Source organism: Schistocerca americana, chromosome X (assembly GCF_021461395.2).
Source record: "Schistocerca americana isolate TAMUIC-IGC-003095 chromosome X, iqSchAmer2.1, whole genome shotgun sequence".
NCBI classification, from domain to species: Eukaryota; Metazoa; Arthropoda; class Insecta; order Orthoptera; family Acrididae; genus Schistocerca; species Schistocerca americana.
In genome coordinates this window covers 230,325,472-230,345,984 of record NC_060130.1, presented here as the reverse complement: position 1 = coordinate 230,345,984, position 20,513 = coordinate 230,325,472, and the positions used below count along the sequence as shown (strand labels likewise).

Here is a 20,513-nt window from a genome sequence, read left to right as displayed (position 1 = left end):
GCGTGTGGCTGAGGGTACTTCTGGTACCACTGACTAATCTCTCTACACTGTTCCACTCATGAATGGCACATGGCAAGAACAATACTTGGTTAACGTCTGTATTAGCTCTAATTTCTCAAATTTTCTCATTGTCATTTCGTGAGACGTATGTGGAAGAAAGTAATATGGTGTCCAATTCTTCCAGGAAAATGTTCTCTCAAAATTTCAATAGTAAACCTCATAGCGATGCACAACGCCTCTCTTAAAATGTCTGACAATGGAGGTTTTTCAGCATCTCCATAAGGCTCTTGCATTGACCAAACAATCCCATGACGAAACATGCCACTGTTCACTGGATCTTCTCTCTCTCTCTTGTGTCAGTCCTGCCTGATAAGAATCCCAGACAGACGAACAATACCCTAGAATCGGTAGAACAAGCGCCTTGTATGCCAATTCCCTCATGGATAAGTTACATTTCCTTAAGATTCTTCCGCTGAATCTCAGTTTGGCATCTGCTTTTCCTATTTGCTTTATGTGGTCATTCCATGGATAGTTACTTCCAGATTTTTATGGTATAAACTGTTTCCAGCAATTTGTCATCAACAATATAGTTGTGCAGCACTGGATTTCATTTCTTATGTGTGTAAATGTATGTACTATATGTTACATTTATTTACGTTCAGGATCAACTGCCAAAGCCTGCACCACTCATCAATCTCGGGCCCACTACTGTTCCTCACACATGTACACAGTCTTCTGTCTAATATACAACAACCAGAATCAGCTCTTCTTGCAAATTACACTAGTACTGTAATTGAACAGAAGAAAAAGAAGAAATTATAAACAGCATTCTTAAAAGTTGGTTTTCTGTGAATGGTCTCACTCTGAATTTTAAGAAGATAGAACATACTCTGTTCTCAACATCTAAGGATACTACACCAATGATAAGCGTTAACACATGGTGAGGAAATGATAAATAGGGTGGAAACTTCAAAAATTTTAGGTTTCCATATCAATGAGAATTTAAACTCGAAAAAGAGCATTTTGAAACTCCTAAAACAACTTAGTTCGGCCACATTTGCACTTAGAATCATTGAAAATCTTGGGGAGAGGCAAATAGTTGACATATCTTCATGCAATAATGTCAAATGGAATAATGTTTTGGGGTAATTCATCTTTAACAAAGAAAGTCTTCATAGCTAAAAACTGTGCTGTAAGAATAATGTGGAGCTGGCCCATGATCATCTTGTAGACATCTGTAAGCATTTGACCACTCTCACTACTAGTTCACAGTATAGTTATTCCCTCATGAAGTTTGTTGTAAATAATTCACCACATGCAGCTCAAAAAGAACAATTATGTAATTAATTACAACACCAACAGGATAAATGACATTCATTACTCCACATTAAGGTTGTCTTTGACATGAAAAAGGGTGCAGAATGCTGCAACTAATTTTGTTTAATCACTTACTAGGGGATGTATAATGTCTGACAGACAGGAAAGTAAAATTTGAAAAGAAAATGAAAAAGTTTCTCCTTGACAGTTCCTCCTATTCCATAGACGAATTTCTGCTATTGTAATGTGTAAAAGGTGATGGGCAGAGCTTACTCACATTTTTTCAGACTTTATAAAATATTCAGTATGTAGCCATATTTACAAATTAATGTGTGATGTGAATGTAAAATCTATGTCTACATAGATATTCTGCAAACCACCGTACGGTGTGTGGTGGAGGGTACCCTGTACCACTATTTGTCATTTCCTTTCCTGTTCCACTCGCAAATAGAGTGAGGGACAAATGAGTTTATGTATGTCTCTGTATGAGCCCCAATTTCTCATATCTTATCTTCATGATCCGTACGCGCAATGTATGTTGGTGGCAGTAGAATCATTCGCTAGTCAGCTTCAAATGCCGTTTCTCTGAAGTTTCTCAATAGTGTTTCTTGAGAAAAACATCACCTGCGCTCCAGGGATTCCCACTTGAGTTTCCAAAGCATCTCTGAAACACTTGTGTGTTCTTCGAACCTACCAGTAACAAATCTAGCAGCCCACCTCTGAATTCCTTCGATGTCTTCCTTCAATCTGACCTGGTTCGGATCCCAAACACTTGAGCAGCACTCAAGAATAGGTCACACCAATGCTCTATATGCAGTCTCCTTCACAGGTTAGCCACTTGTTTCTAAAATTCTCCCAATAAACTGAAGTTGACCATTTGCCTTCCCTATCACAGCTCTCACATGCTCGTTCCACCTTTGCAACATTATGCCCAGATATTTAAATGACTTAACTGTGTCAAGCAGGACACTAGTAATACTGTATTCGAACATTACAGGTTTGATGTTCCTGCTCATCCGCATGAACTTACATTTTTCCACATTTAGGGCTAGCTGCCATTCATCACACCGACTAGAAATTTTGTCTTAGTTGTCTTGTATCTTCATACAGTCACTCAACTCTGACACCTTACCATACACGATGGCATCATCAGCAAACAACCACAGATTGCTGCCCGCCCTGTCCACCAGATCATTTATGCATATAATGAACGGCAGCGGTCCTCTCACATTTCCCTAGGGTACTACTGACGATACCCTTGCCTCTGATGAACACTCTGAACACTCGCTGTCGAGGACATCATACCGGGTTCTATTATTTAAGAAGTCTTTGAACCACTAACATATCTGTTAATTTATTCCATGTGCTCGTACCTTTGTTAACATCCAGCAATGCCAGGTATGCTTATTACTATGTTGTCCACATGGGAGCCTGTACAATGGTCAAATGATGGTATGTTTGCACAATTCTCCTGTGTGAATGATTTCTTGAATGTGAAATTTCAAAATTCAGCATCCATTTTGCTATCTTCAACTCCCACTGGTCAACAAGGGACTGAGTGGAAGCCTTAGACCCACTCAGCAATTTTAAATAAGACCAGAATTTTATCAGGTTCTCTGCCAGATCTTTTGCTAAGGTGTGGCAGTGGTAGTTGTTGCATGCTTCATGCATAGATCTTTTCTCAGATGCTTGAATCTCAACTAACTTTTGCTTGTCATCATGACTTGTTCCAAGTCATTAAAATTTATCATGCAAAATGATCCATGAAACATTACAGTAACTAACTAACTAACTCAATACTCTGCAGGTCACTCTGCAAATTGATACTGTCTTCTGGCATTGCTTCTTTCTTATAGACAACCGTGTCATCTGGGAACATTCTTAAAGAGCTTTCGATGCTTTCTACTAGATCCTTTACATGCACTGTAGACAGCAACGGTCCTATCACACTTCCTTGAGGTAGTCTGGAAATTACATTTACATCTGTCGATTTTGTTCCATTATGAGCGTCACGATGCATTCTCTCTGTAAGGCAGTCTTAATCCAATCGCAAATCTGGTCCGATACTTGGACTAAACGACAGTGTGGAATGGTATCAAATGCCTTCCTGGAGTTAAGGAACATGGAAACAACATAAGTGCTCTTGTCTACAAAACTATGGTTCTCATTGAGAAACAGAGCGAGCTGTGTTTCGCACGATCTCTGTGGAATCCATATCGATTTTTATAGGCGACATTTTCGTTCTCCAAAAACATCATAATTCTTTAGCATAAAACACGTTATATTATTCTACAAAAGATTGACATCAACGACATAGGCCTATAATTATGTGCATCTGTTCTATACCCCATCATGAAAATGGGAATAAGCAGCCCTTTTTCCAATTGCTAAGTGCCCTTTTTTGTTCCCACGAACTACTGCTCTAGAAGGGGAGCACGTTCTTTTGCATAATCTTTGCAGAATCTTATAGATACCTCACCATCTAGTCCTGATACCTTTCTACTGCTGAGCAACTGTAGCTGTTTTTCTATTCCATGGTTGGTTATCTCAATATCCGCCATTTCAGTGATTGTATGATGACTAAATGGAGATGTTGTGTCACTATCTTCCATGGAGAAACAATTTTGGAAGACCGAATACAGTATTTTGGGCTTTCTCTCGGTTTCAGTGCTAGGATAGTCACCGAGTGGATGAACGGAGGATTTTGAACTGCTTCTGATTTTACGTAAGATCATAACCTCTTTAGGGTTTTTACTGAGATCGGTTAACAAAATTTTACTTTAATGTAATTGAATGCCTCTCTCCTTGCTCTCCTTATGTTGATTTTTGCTTCATTCAGCTCTTGTTTGTCAGATAGTTTTGGCATTTCTTGATTGTATGATGAAGCTTACTTTGTTTGTGTAACAGTTTTCTGACGCGGCTATTAAACAATGGTGGGTCTTTCCAATCCTTTAAGGCCTTGCTTGGTTACCTAAGACTTGATGAATGTTTCTGAATTTTCTCCATTTGTGCTCCACATATTCGCCCTCAGCACCGACTATTTGATGCTGACTACTCAGATATCCTGCCATTTGTATCTTGTCACTCTTGCTATGCAAAAATATCTTCCTACTTTTCTTAATATTTATTCCTTGTGAAACCTGTTGTCACAGTTGCCATCACAGGCTTATGATTACTGATACCTTCCTCTACTTTAACTGATTCGGTAAGTTCGGGTCTGTTTGTTGCTACGTGGTCTAAGATGCTACCTTTACAAGGAGGTCCTTTAAAGTATCTGCTCAAAGTAATTTTTGGACAACACATTAAGAATTATGTCACACAAATCCCTGTCTCTGGTACCAATTTTGATGGTATGACTCTCTCAATCTATAGGCCCTACCTGGCAAGCTGAACTCACCCCCTATTACAATGGCATGATCAGGAAATTTATTAACGATATTCTGCAAATTCTCTCCAAAGCACTCTGCCAGTACAGCTTCTGATCCAGACAGTCTATGAAAGCACCCAATTACCACTTTTGACCGACCTTTGATGGACTTCACCCAGGTTAAATCACATTTGGAAACCATGAAAACCTAGCTAGATATTATCAAGGTCTTTACTGCAATAAATACGCTGCCACCACTAGCGACAAACCCTCCCTTATGATAAATATTCCAATATGATCTAGGGATTTTGTTGCTGTTTACACCTGGTTTAAACCAACTTTCTGTTCCTAACACCATCTGGGCATAACAACCTTCAAAAAGTAATACCAATCCTGGTACCTTGTCTTGGATACTCCTGCAGTTTCATAATACCATACCTTTTCTATATCTTATCTGTGAGGATGAACATTCTCGAACATTGTAGCTTTTGTAATTTTAATTTTGGCAGGCAATTCACTTCAGATACTTGGGAAATGGAAGGGGGGGGGGGGGGTCCTCTAAGCTAAAAAAAAAAACAACCCATGTGTACACCACATATACTCAGGTACCCTAGTGGCCAGTTTTTGCGTGGTGTAGCGCACACCTGACCTATTAAGGGAACCCTACAATTTTGTACCTGATTTCCTTTCAAAAATTCTTAATTTTGTTTCTCCTGATTTTGTTAATGTCCATGTCTTACAAGCATATGGCAGAACAGTTATGACAAAAGCTTTCTATATGTGAATCTTTAAATTTCTTGAAGCAAGTTTGCTTTTAATGCATCCAGTAAAGCATAATAATATCTACTGGCTTTCTGTACTCTACTATTTATTTCTTCTCGTCTGTAGTTAGTAAGATTCCAAGACCAGTGCACTGAGTCACTGTTTCGATTTTCTCTGCAGCAAGCTTGGAAGTATGATCTGCTATAGTTTGCCATGAGACAATGAAGTATTTGGTTTCACTGATTGACCAATGCTATTTATAAACAATGAACATCCGTTTCAATTGGGCGTACATTATCTTAAGATTACATCATAAGCAGCATGTTAGAACAAACTACACTCAGTAACTACATGCTTATTTCCTTCACAATGTTCATTATACTGCAGTGTTATAACTCTATTTTCAATTAATAATTTTGGTTTTTATTGTGTGTTTTCTTCAGTTCTTCTGCTTGCTACTTAAACGAGGGCACTGTTGAATGTTAAGGCCATATACAACACCAGGCCTTGATACCTGAGCCTGGTCTATTTCAGCACTGCCTTCCAAATAAGGCATAAATGTGGGGCTCATTAAACATCTCACAGTTTCTAATTACCACTAACTCTTACCCTTCTTATCTTTACAGAGGTACTCTCACTAACTATATTGGGACTAGACGACATTGATAAAAGAATTGGTCTTCCATGGCACGAGGTTTGTTACTGGAATCTACTACTTCTAGTGAAGTATTTCCCGGGCTGAACATTCAAAACAGGTAAAAAAAAACATGCAACCAACTGGGGATCTAACCAAGCAATTGCCTTTTGTTGGCGGCGATATTCCAACTGAACCAGCCAGGCACTGAAATATGGCTCAAGGATCCACCTTTAACCCACAACTATAGCTCCTTCATTCATAACTCTAGATGGCTGTAGATCTAAGTGCACGAATACCACCTCTTAGATAGAAGATATTATGAGTCGAGATTATTTTTACCATAATCTTGGTATTTTTAATCAACTGAAATCCTTTACTCTTTGACAAGTATTCACAGTGTACCATCTTCATAGGGGCTGGAAACTGCCTTCATGAAAAGTGCTGTCTCAAGCTATCAAAAGAATTATGGATGTGGAAATACGAGTTTTTCTGGAAAACCCACCAGCACACCATGTGATATTATTAGTTTAGGATAACTGATACTCAACAGTGTCCAATAAGAGAAATTTATAGTAAATTATGCCCTCAGAGATGAAGACACTGAAATAACCTGGAAGACAGACATTTACTGGCAGTAAATGAAACTGATCAAGCTATGTGTGATAAAAATTTACATCGTTTGCTATCAGTTTATTTTTGAATGTCATTTGCAGATTATTGGACAGGATCTCAGTAAACACGACCACTATTACAAAAGTGACGAATTTTGGTATATTTGTACACATTTTAAAGGTGTGTAATTTACAGTTAAAATAACTGTATGATAAAGCTGGGAGTGAGTGTGATACTGGCCCTCTTGCTCCCTCCTTCAACCCAGCCAAAAATTTTTGTTGTGGTGCATGACTGTTGAGTAGCACAGCCGGTCTAACTCTAGATAAGGTCAAGTGGCAGTCACAGCAGTGATTCAGTACTGCTAATAGATTGACAAAGAGTCAGTTTCGTATAACCAATGGGATAATATTTTCACGTAACCAGAGGCGAGAAAAGAAGCAATTAATTTCCAGTGTAGAAATAAAAATCATTCCCTTTTTCACTGTGGGTAGGTGAAGCTAATGAATCTGAAATATCACATATAAACTACAAAAAATTCAAAGGGTGGTGGGACATTACACAACTATTGCCAAGCTAGGAACAAGTTAAAGTAATCTCTCAAGACTGGATTCAGTTCATACTCAGAATTTCAGAAGTGGATACATGGCTATCTGAAACTGAGCATCAACAAGAGCAAGAAATATCACAGGATTCAACTTAAATTTGAAAAGTGGCAATCCAAAAGCAGTTTTCATGATGGAAGAATTTTAATTTGAGACATCGGAGAAGCTGGATAAAACAGGTTGTCATTAAGAGTTTCTGATTTTCGGTTTAAGTACACAAAAATGATATTAGAAGATTTCGCATACCTCAGAAATGTCAACAACATCCTTACACCAGCTTCAACAAATTAAAAACTGAACCTTAAGTTCTAGCAAAATGCGAACACAACATAGATTTCAGCAAAAGCAAAGACAATTGTAGCACCCATTAGTGATAGGCACTCCTATTTCAAGACTCATTACACACACAAACAGACACAAATAATAACAAAAATATTTATTAGCAGAAATAACATAAATCTAATGGGACAACAACAGGAATTAAGGGGTTTTGTGTAGGGCAAAATAAATGTATGACAACCCAAATAACGTCGACAGAACAAAAGAAATGCCAACACAAAAATGAAGCAAATGAAATCCTCAGTATTCAACAAAACCATAATAAAAAAAAACCTGAAATAAACTGGTATCAGAAATTTCACATTACCCATCAAGCTGAAATTCATGACACCACAAAACCACACACAACTCAACTATTCCGGTATCTAACACCTCACTCAGCCTATACACGTAAAACAAAGTCCACAGTACCACAAAACCATCTCCCCCTCCCACCCCCACCCAATACAACCAATATCAACAACCTAACCTCACCAATGTAGGTGAAACAAACTTGACTTCATCTACCAATCACAAGTCAACATAATTAGCAACAACTAACAATAAAGCCCAAAAAATCATGCAAAATTGCGTAAACACCAATTCTGATGTACAAGAGACACACACTTATGCACATAAACCCAAATATCACAATAATAAAAGGGAAAACCATAAACACTTACAAACCAAAGTCATCAGGTACAGAAATCTACCAATATAGCTATAGCAAAAGTAATATGTCATCGATACAATATCTCGAATGGTCAGCATTGACTTTTCAAACCACGCCATTATGTTATCCCGCCGACAGTGCAAATACTGGTCTCATTCAAGATGCAGCAACTTTGATCAATCTCATACCTTCTCTACACAAGTATCACTTCAGACACTCGGCAATTAAACTGAATGACAGTAGGGATTTAACCGTGGTCAATATATCATTCATCCCTTTGTTGCAACATCCATACCTAACAAAAAACAAAATTAAACCTCCAACTGTAAACAACACACTGCAATAATAATTACTATCTGGAAAATGAGTCTATTGCCCACCAACTGCCAACATCAAAATAGCTCGCTAAAAATGCCACAAACTCTTCCAATATTATTCTTACAAAAAACACCCAAGAAGTCTGAGTCTATAACGGCACATTCAAACAATTTACAAATAAACATCCTACACCCAATACCAACAACAACACAATAGACTTATATAATGCATCAAAGCATACAGGTGTCACGGCAAACTTTGTTTGACCCTAACGTATATAACACACACTCTTCATACATAGCTGAAAGGCCAGAACTCTTTTTTATCAATGTGGCATGATAAAAGAAGCAAGAAACACCAGATTCCTAGGAGTGGGTACAGATGATAAATTTCTTACAGTAGACACATATACATCCACGAGTTCCTGCAGATGCCGAATGGAGCTACTTTACAATTGATAGAGTCCATAATAAGCAACAATAACCACACACACACACACACACACACACACACACACACACACACACGATCAGGACATGGAGTCTGCAATGAATACTGAAGTACCGTGTGGTACTTCTGAAAAAATGAAATTCCTGATTGATCAGGAAATGCCAGGTACTTTTTTGTTCACAACAGCAAAGGAAAGTGAAGAGAATGATGTTGAAACAGTAACCAGAAATATTTATTGCACTTGTAGCAGTTCTCAGAATTGGAAAATGGGGTCTGGTCAGTTGTCCAGTGAACACACATGTTAATTTTTCTTGCTGCAGTGGTCACAACAGAGTTACACAATCATGTAGGCTTTCAATCAGTATAATTGCTTCACTTTGTTTACAAACCTTTTACAATAGAGATATTACGATGATGATTGGTTTGTGGGGCGCTCAACTGCGTGGTCATCAGCACCCGTACAAAGTCCCAATTTTTACACAGTCCAAGTTTTACACAATCCAATCTGAACACTGTCATGAATGATGATCATGAACTGATGAGGACAACACAAACACCCAGTCCCTGGGGAGAGAAAAATCTCCAACGCAGCCATGAATCGAACCTGGGATCCCGTGACATAGAGGCAGCAACGCTAGCCACTAGACCACAAGCTCAGTAGAGATATGAACAGAGAACAGCATATGATCATGATAAATTATACAGTTAACTTGTTTCATTTGTAATTACTTCTCACAGTGGTTTACAAATCTATGCTACCATGAAAGAATCCATGGTTCACTGAAATGTTCATAAAAAGCTTCTCAGACTTGTTTCACACATTCTACATAATTTCTGCTTGCATTTTGTTAGGAAAGCATCTCATTCACGATATGCACTACATCATAAATGGAAATGTCGTGTGGCTAGGGCCTCCCGTCGGGTAGGCCGTTCGCCTGGTGCAGGTCTTTCGATTTGACGCCACTTCGGCGACCTGCGCGTCGATGGGGATGAAATGATGATGATTAGGACAACACAACACCCAGTCCCTGAGCGGAGAAAATTTCCGACCCAGCCGGGAATCGAACCCGGGCCCTTAGGATTGACAGTCTGTCACGCTGACCACTCAGCTACCAGGGCGGACCACTACATCATGAAGCGCCACATGTTCACTATGAAGGAGAGTTTCAACATGTCCTAGACACCATCACTGTGTCAATACTACTGGAACAGTGGAAAGTTTGGATTGGAATATCAACAATATTATGGAAAGCATAGATTGCTACTTGGTGCAAACATGACACACAGTGTTGCAGACGCAACAAAGAGAGCATTACACACCCTCCGCCACACACCGTTGGGTGGCTTGCGGAGTATCAATGTAGATGTAGATCTTTTGGCCAAAGATTTCTTCTGAAAAGGGTTGGGTTGTTTGGGGAAGGAGACCAGACAGCGAGGTCATCAGTCTCATCGGATTAGGGATGGACGGGGAAGGAAGTCGGCCGTGCCTTTTGAAAGGAACCATCCCGACAGTTGCCTGGAGCGATTTAGGGAAATCACGGAAAACCTAAATCAGGATGGCTGGACGCAGGATTGAACCGTTGTCCTCCCGAATGAGAGTCCAGTGTCTAACCACTGCGCCACCTCGCCCGGTTTCTTCTGAAAAGAAAGGCAAACACGCATGCACACAAACAGGCACACCTATGCACATATGGCTGGGCAAGAGATAGCAGTCACGTGTGTGTGAGGTGTGCATGCTTGTGTGAATGTGGGTGTTTTCTTTTCTTTCCCGAAGAAAACTTAATGTGTCACCTTCACAGTGAGTAGCAATCTCTCCTTTAAATAATATTAGCAATAATACTGAGCAGCTGAGGGCTGTTATACTATTTACACAATTCTGTATTTTTTAATGGCTAGTGTTAGCAGCTCCATATGACTGGCACGCTACGGGTAGATGAGGTGTTAAACTGAAGAATCATTTGTATACAGGAAATTAATTACAAATGATCATTGTGGGTTCCATAATTCTACAACAAACTGATGTCACCAGTAATAGCCTGTAGCTCTTCTTAAAGTCTCAGCCTACATGGCTTTCCAGTGACTTCAATCACCCTTGGCAGAAAAGGGGTTCTTCTATTGCACATTCAGTGTCGTGTGTAATGGGTACATAACCAAGTTCACAGATCTTGCTTCTATTAAGTGCTTTTAATAGTTTTTCAAAGTCACTATCACTTATTGCCATATCTAACAGCCACATTTGTCTATCGTGACTGAAATATTTCAGAAAACAGAATTTTCAGTTTTACTTTATCACTTTCTATTCTAGTGCCACTATAATCATCAAGTGACTACATAATTGTAATTCATTTCTTGGACGGAACTTCCTTAAAGTGTGTGCCAATTCTGTGTATAAAATTTCACTACCGAATTTATTGAGTTTCTTACCTCATTACCCTAATCTTCATTTCTACTTTGTTTAGCTCTTGTTTTGCATGAAATCTATAGTTAGTTTATTTTCAATCTTTGATACCACTTGCCGAATAACTTCATGGGCCCTACTCTTATGAACATATCTGTGAGGATCTTTCACATGATGTACTATATTACATTATACCACTATCAATTGTACATGGCTGATAGCCAACTACACGGCAACTGAAAGATTGTGCTGGACAGGGCTTTACATGCAACCTTTTCTATGCTAAGTCAGGTGATCTTTATGAGCACTTTGATACATATCTTGCTGAAGGTGCAACAACTTAAAAGTGGCAATTTTGGTCTACCTTTTTTGGCTGAAAGAAGCTACAAGTAAGATGATGTGCACCATCGCAAAGTCACAGAAAGACGCATCTGTGCCAAACTGAGTAATGCCTTGCAGAACAAACGGTGAGTTTTTGACAAAATGGCCCTTCTTTAGTCCCTCAGTCAGTCATAAATTTGAGGATTGCCTCAGAGAGCCCTTTTATTAGGAATCCGACAGTGAATCATCGAGCCTTCCAATGTATACAACCTGAGTGGAAATATTTCAGTAGCCTAGTCCGCTGCACGTAGCCAGTGAAACCATAATAGATGAAAGCCTTTGAACTTTGACTTTAGAGTTATCATTGACTTAAAATATGTTTACATGTGTGTTCCATGGGGGATTCTGGGACACACACTTTTCTGTCTGGCGGATTCTGGGACACACACTTTTCTGTCTTGAAACACCTCCTTGTTTACTGTTATTTTTGAAATGGCAACACAACGCATTTGTGATATGCGACTATACAGAACTTCAAACCTCTCCAAGTATAAGAATTGAAACACTGAAAACAATAATTTCGCGTGGGACAGACAAATAAATTTTCTCTGACAGGATAATGTGGAGCTGATTTACAGCATGTTCCTCTTCGCATTTAGTAGTGTACAGTGACAATGACAACTAATCCATTTTTAGAATTTCATTCGCACGATGTTCTAACCAGAACTAAAATTGGTTAAATAAATAAATAAAACAATATAACATGACTTGACCTGCTTCTATACTTTTATCGGGCACGTGTTTGGTGAGTATTTTCTCTCTGCTCCCAACTAAGAATCATCAATGTAACGAGGCAATACAACAATTACAAAATGACAATTGCTTTACACTTTTGAAACGATTCGCTATTCGTCTACCGTGCGAAATAAATATTTCACACTCAAGCAAGAACTCAGCTTCTTCCCCATCCTTCCACTCCCCCAAAAACAAAACAAATGACATCAAGCATTATGAAGAAATGATATGAATAGTTTGCGAACTCTTACTTACCGGTAATTGTTATCTGTCTCACATCAGCGGGAATGTCAGTCGAAACAAATGACATATCTTCCATATTGATCACTAACAACAGGATCGTTAATACCCGTAATAATCTCAACGAATACTGGCGTTTAAAAGTGAAAAGCGCGCTGAATTACGATGTACGTCGGCCTGAGTTTCAAGCTATTCTAATATTAATTTAAAGGTAAGGTACGTAACAAGGCACACGAATTGCTTCACTCGTTCCACTAAATCTTTCTCTGCATGTACGCATCAATATCAATCTACAGTATTTAGTAAGCACGAAGTACATGCTCGTTTCCAGTCAAAGAAGCTCACAGTTCTATCACATATCGGCAAAAAGAAACGTTGCTATATTGATCACAGCCATAATTTGACTCAGTTGCAAATAGAGACAACCAACAACATTCATCAAAAACACTGTCGATGTACTGTAAACAATACCACGCTAATTCCCCTTATGCTCATTCTTACTTTCCCACTCACACACAAAGTTATGTTCAAAGATCCTAAACGCCAAACACAAAAATAATCCACACAAAATCCCACGCTGTCACAGAGCTTCACTCACACGTGGAAGATCTTTGACATTTTGAGTGAACGGGTAATATAAAAATTTCGAAAAGATTTTAGTCCTGTACGTCTACAAATTCGTTGTGCAGACACTAATATCTGAGATTTTTGTTGCAGGCCCATGTTTAGCAAATATGAAACCCCGATGTAAAAACAAAATAATTTTTATGGCGTCTTTTGAAAATGGAACAAAGCTGAATTTTCAGTTGCGTTTGAATCTGGTATTTGTATCTCCTGCTAACACTAGCAGTTATAAATTCCAAAATACGCAGTCGTAACCTAATCTTTTTTATATATAAAAAAATTTCGAAAGGGGCGAGAAAAGTCACCTGAAAGAATTTGAACAGCTGTTAATGAGGTAACACATATTTTAAAACTAAAAGTTAGAGAAACATTTAAAAGAAGACGCGGAGAGTCAAATATTGGTTAGGAAATTGGATTTTCGGAAGAAAGAATCTGGGGTCATCAAGCAGAATGATAAAAGTTTTAGTTAGTGACGTTTCACTGGTGACAATGAGTCTTGGACAAATCATTGTCAAATTGCAACAATTATTTATTTGTGATTTCCCTTTGAGTTATACGCCACATTACTATCCTTTGAATCATATTTAGCATACCGTTCAGAACACAACTAGCATACAGCAAACAGGTACATTCTGTAACTACAAGCCGCAGATATTAAGGAAAGTTGATACAGCGAAATACGGCGTTTGAAGAATCATCTCTGTAGTATACTTACTGCCTCAATACATGTAAATTTTCGAATTTTTAAAGGGAATTATATGATGTAATTTACAATTATTCATTGGATATAACTAAAACTAAGTTTTCAATCTAGATATTTAGTGCTACATGTTTATTCTTAGGGAGTTTCTGTTCAGAGAGTTAAGAGATGTCAGCTAGCTGTAGATGTAGAGAGGGCACAACACATTTTTAGCAATAAATTGAAAAGTAAGAATGTGGGCAGCCAATACAGAAAAGAAAGTTTTGTTGTCAGGTCGTCCTTATGCTAGAGCTTTAGGCTAACATTTGCAGGGTGAACGGGGATCAGAATTCCTGGTTACCATTTTCTTACAACCTTGTGATTGGTCCAGGTCACAGACTATAGAGGATCAGTTTGTAAAGACTTCACCAAAGGAGACACCACAGTTAAGGCCAGTATACACTAGCCATCATAGCATCATTACATCCTGTCACTGTCATGTTAAAGTGTATTCACACTGTCTGCAATATCACATCACATCAAGTCAATTCATGTCACACTGTCTCAACTGACAAGACAGTCCAAACTGTTCCTTTGTGGGCATTTGGATCTTCTTCACAAGACGATTTTCAACTGCTTTTATGTGTGCAGCGCACATACACAACACAATAGCTCATTTATCAAAAACGACATTTGTTGGACTTAGATGGTTTACAGCTTGCTGGGATGTGTTGTGTATTAGAGACGGAGGACAGACGTGCAAAACAATGTAAAACAAGAGTTTGAGTGCGAAAAATGCTATTTCTCGTACAGAAGGGTATTTCACGCACTATACAAGGAGCTCGTGGAAGAGGAATTTGTAATTTATAAAATTTTAAGAAATCAAAGCACCAGTTTTTTTTCATTTGTTAGGTCAAATTGCAGGCGGGATTGCTTAAAGAGAAGAGAGTGTTATGAGCTCCCACCACACCTAATGAAAAATTTATTTGTTTCAAGTTAAGCTTAGTTGCCTGTCAAGTGCAAATATTTATGCACTAATCATATCTCCCTCAATACATCCCATTCCAAATTTATAGGTTTTCTTTCCATTTTGTATTTGGCATTTAATAGTTCAAGTTGTGACAAAGCAGGTTTGGCCCCCACCATCCTACTAGATTAGATTAGATTAGATTTACTTTCATTCCAATTGATCCACAGTAAGGAGGCCCTCCAGGATGTAGACTATGTCAGAAAAACAATAATACATGAGAAATATTTGCAACTAAAACAAATAAACTAATGTACCTTCCACAGGTCATTTATTTTAGTGAACACTATATGAAAGAATCATTTTACAAACACTCATTTACTAAGATTGGATTAATTCTCTGAATTTAAACTTAAAAAAATGTTTTATTTATTTATAAGGTAATAAACATATAATAGAACTACTACAACATTTATTTTCAATGAATAAATTACTGCACTGAAATTGTGCAGATGTTAGATTGTACTTTATATATATCAGTTGGCTCTACTGAGAAATTCATCAATGGAGTAGAAGGAGTTGGCCACCAATAAATCCTTTAGATTTCTCTTAAACTGAATTTCATTGGTTGTTAAGCTTTTTATGGCTGTTGGAACGTTATTGAAAATGTGTGTTCCAGAATAATGCACCTTTCTGTACAAGAGTAAATGACTATAAATCTTTGTGAAGATTATTCTTATTTCTAGTATTGATTCCATGAATTGAGCTGTTGGTTTGAAAAAGTGATATTAAGGAATAAATATATTGGGAAGCAGTAGTTAGTATCCCTAGTTCCCTAAACAGGCTTCTGCAGGATGTTCTTGAGTTCACACAACATATAACTCTTACTGCACGTTTTTGTGGCTGGAAAACTTTAGCTTGGCTTGATGAATTACCTCAAAAAATAATCTCATAAGGCATTATGGAATGAAAGTAAGCATAGTATGCCAGCTTTTTCATTTTTATATCCCCTATGTTTGACAATTCGCATTGCAAATAGAGATCTGTCAAGACACTTCTGCAGTTCTGTGGTGCGCTCCTCCCAGTTGAATTTATTATCAAGCTGTAATCCCAAGAATTTAACACTGTCCACTTCTTGTACCTGTTTCTCATCGTATGTTAGGCATATACTCTTGGGACAGCCCTAACAAGTTCTGAACCGCGTGTAGTGTGTTTTTTCAAAGTTTAGTGACAAATAATAGGCTAGGGACCAGTGATTAATGTCCACAAATATTTTATTAGATGATCTTTCTAAGACTACACTTGATTTGCTATTTATTGCAATGTTTGTATCAGTAGCAAACAAAACAAACTTGGTGTCTGGCAATGTTACTGATGAAAGGTCATTGATATACACGAGAAAAAGTAAGGGCCCTAAGATGGAACCTTGTGGGACCCCACATGTAATTAGTTCCCAGTTGGAAGATGTCTGGTGGCGTAATACATGTCTCTTTCCGAATAACACCCTTTGTTTCCTGCCAGAGATGTAAGATTTGAACCATTCTGCAACATTTCCTGTTTCACCATAATATTCAAATTTACTTAAAAGGATATTGTAATTTACACAGTCAAATGCCTTTGACAGATCACCAAATATACCAGTTACCTGCAACTTTTTGCCTAATGAAATAAGTAGATTTTCACTGTAAGTGTAGATAGCCTTCTCAATATCAGAACCCTCTAGAAATCCGAACTGCGGCTTTGACAGTATGTTATTTGTGATAAGATTGTTATAAAGCTGATTGTACACTACCTTTTCTAAGAATTTTGAGAATGCTGGCAAAAGTGAAATTGGATGGAAATTTGATGCTATTTTTTTATTTCTGTTCTTAAACAGTGGCTTAACTTCAGCATATTTCAACCATTCAGGAAATATTCCACTGACGTACGACTGGTTACACAGATAGCTTAATATGTTATGTTACTTAACTCACATTCTTTAGTTAACTTTGTTGATATTTCATCATACCCAGTAGATGTTTTTGATTTTAAAGATTTTATGATGGACATTACTTCTGCTGGGGTAGTGAGGGTCAAATTCATATTATGGAAGTTACTTGAAATGTCTGGTCTGAGGTATTCCATAGCAGCATCTATGGAACCTGACAACCCCATCTTTTCAGTAACAGTTATAAAACTTTTGTTAAAAAGTTCTGCAACACTATACACATCTGTCACCAATGTATCATTTACTCTTAGTGCTATTTGTCCTCCTTCATGTCTGGTTCTATCGCTCTCCTCCTTCACTATATCCCATATTGTCTTTATTTTGTTATCTGATATGACTATCTTTTCATTGTAATATATTTGTTTTCATGTCTGTATTACAGGCTTTGATATTTTGCAGTATTTCTTGTAATGTGGTACAGTATCAACATCACAACTGTTTTGGATTTACAGATACAGTTCTGTTTTTGTTTTACAAGATACCTCTATTCCTTGAGTAACCCATGGCTTCTTTGTAGACTCTGCTCTAACCTTGGTTAGTTTTAGGGGAAAACAGTGTTCAAATAAGGTAAAAAACTTTATTAGCAAAAGTGTTATATTTTTCATTCATGCCATGAGCACTGTAAATATCACTCCAGTGAATGTCTCTGAGAAGTGTCCTAAAATAATCAATTTTTGGCTTATTGATTACTCTCTTGGGCTCAGATTTAACAGATTTTGTATCTTGTTCAGTATTAACATGTAATGAAAGAAACTACATGACATTTTCTGAGAGGCCATTGACTATTTGTTTTGTAATATAATTTTGTTCATTGGACTTTTCTATAAAGATATCAATGGCTGATTGTGAGCAATTGGCTACCCTAGTGGGGAACTTTACAGTACGAATAAGGTGTATGACCTATTAAAAGCCAAGGTATTGTGGGATATACGGCTACTGCACAAAAATTAGCACTGGTGGCAACTAATCTTAACTTTACACAAACCTGCTTTTCACAGGATGTCATGGCAGCTTGTAACACTGTGTTCTTTATAGTAATTCTGGGTGCTATGTAACATGAAAAAGAAACAACGGGTCTTCAAGTTCCTAAACTACTGTAGCCTTGTACAACATGGGAATTTCCACTTCTATGACATGTAATAAAACTTTTTGGACCCATATTCTCTTTGTGTTGTTTTGCACTTCTGTCCTCCTTCTCTAATATACAAGCTGTTCCTTGCAAGCTGCACTTCATGCATAAAAGCAATTGATAATCATCATGGAAAGACTACAATTCTGGCGAAAAGACAGGTGAGGACAGTCATGTGAGTTGAGATCTGAACTGACTTTACATTCCATGATGTGATGGATGGTGTGAATACACCTTGATGTGGCAATGCCATGACATTACATTGCTGTAACGACCAGTATGGATTAGCCTTTCTTCAGATTATGCAATTCACTGCCCTGAAGGTTCGGTCTTAATTAGTTTAGCTGGAAATGATGCATTTCGAAGGTCATTGTATTTCAAAGTATTCGATCTGAAAGGCATTCATAAAAATGTAGTGAGCTAATAATTAGATTCAGAAAAGTAGATTATCTCTAAACTGTAGACGAATTTTTTCTCATTTCCAAGACATGTTTATTTTAGCTCAAACCTAATTAATTCGGGAGATATAACTAATTAAATATTTCAACCAGTCTAAACTTTCAGCTTGTATTGTGACCAAACACTATAAATTTCTGGAATATGTTAACATACTAGTGATGGGCTAAATTTTCTGAACCCAATGACAACAGTAATAAATATGTAATTGTCATAACTAATGAGTGTGTAATTTTTAATATCCAAATTGAGATAATCAATGTGGATACCATACCTATAAGTCTAGAATTCCAATAGTGTAAGCATAAATTGGTTCTGTATATTTTAACAGCTACTGCTCATATCGGTAATTTGATAAATGAAGTCTGACAGTCACTATTACATCTATTTAAAAAGGAATAATTTGAATAGGGAAATTTCAAAAAAATGATCGAATAACCAAAATCACACAATATTCTAGGGTGTGCCTATATAAGGACAAAACATGCGCAGTTCCATAATTACTTTTCTTGGAATTAAGTCTTGGTCAGAATGTAACCTGCTCCGAGATTATGGCATTCTCCACACTGTATGCTGTAGCGTTGTTTTTTTTAACTAGCCTCATGATTATTTGAGAATATGAGCAGTGACTATTACAATCAGAGATGTACTTAACAAGTAAAATGCCACTGTATCGTTAACAAACTATTATCATCACTCTGTATGCCTTGTAGACAATTTGTTAATGTGCTGTAGGAATTAATTCACGATTCTTATCATTTTGGTGGAATATAATTTAAAGTTATCCATCAAATGGGAGTATAAGGAGATCTGCATAAAAATTCTTGATCTCTAATGAGGCTTGGTCTTTAGCGATAGGAATCAAATAGCATAAAAAAATATGTGAAATGATTTTGTTTGGACATTTGAAAAGAACTACAGAGCTTTCCTTTTTATTTATTAAGAGATGCAATCCTATCATGAACATTTTCAGCTAAAGACCAGTGGCGCAGCTACTGAGAGGCAACATTATTGTACAGGTAGGCCCCCTTGTATCCTTACATATGGTGCCCTGTTCAAGGAACAACATCAGGCTTGATATAGTGTTTATTTGTGGACTCGCGAGTACTAAGAACAGTGTGTAGAAGTGACTTTTAATGGAAAGTGGCACTAGTGGTGTTAACATACACTTCTTTAGACGAGTCAGGAGCAATACAAGAACTGATATATTGTTTATGAACAAGCGAGTGCTGAGAAAATAACGTAATGAAATGACTTTTAGTGTAATATAAGTGGAAGTTTACATTAATGACTAATCATTTAAGGAACACTTTGCTGAGGTATTTTACATGGGAAATAAAGCAATTAAATGACTGTTAATGGCGTGTACATTCATGTAGAGAACAAGAGCGTAACTGAGTGAAATGTACAGTGGCTAGTAAAAATTTTTTGGAACAAAGTGACTGTTTTAAATGATAACTGGAGCTGGACTGCGAGATGGGACACCAAAAGAGAACTATTGGAATTATGAATAATCAGACAGGTTTATAGAAGATGAATTGCTGGATCCTGGAATGGCTGAGAGGGCAGCCATCTTGAAAACTGGACCAATCGTTGTTTGGCGAGCTGTAGGAGGTGGTGTAGCAGATGCTACCAGATAGTACCAAATGGATCCTGAGGTGACAGCGCTAAATTCATCATGTAGATGTACTTAAAAGCTATTTCAGTAACTTGTTTAATTCAGCACTCTAATTTAAATCTTATGGCCGATAGGGAAAAGAGTGTTAGTGGTAAGAAAATGGTTGTTGATGATTAAGGTAATCGGGATGATAGTGTTGTGGCTGTACCTAATTTTCTCATTACGACAGAAATTTTAAATGAG

At 37.5% G+C, this 20,513-nt stretch overlaps 1 protein-coding gene across 1 annotated transcript in view; it reads right to left on the bottom strand.

Moving 5' to 3' along the window:
• LOC124556463 (dnaJ homolog subfamily C member 2) overlaps positions 1–13,328 on the bottom strand; it is a 204,365-nt gene extending 191,037 nt beyond the window's left edge. Inside the window, exon 1 of the mRNA XM_047130413.1 lies at positions 12,826–13,328. Coding sequence (XP_046986369.1) covers positions 12,826–12,889 — 64 coding nt within the window. The 5' untranslated portion in view covers positions 12,890–13,328. The remainder of the gene's footprint in view (positions 1–12,825) is intronic.
• Positions 13,329–20,513: the final 7,185 nt, after the last annotated feature.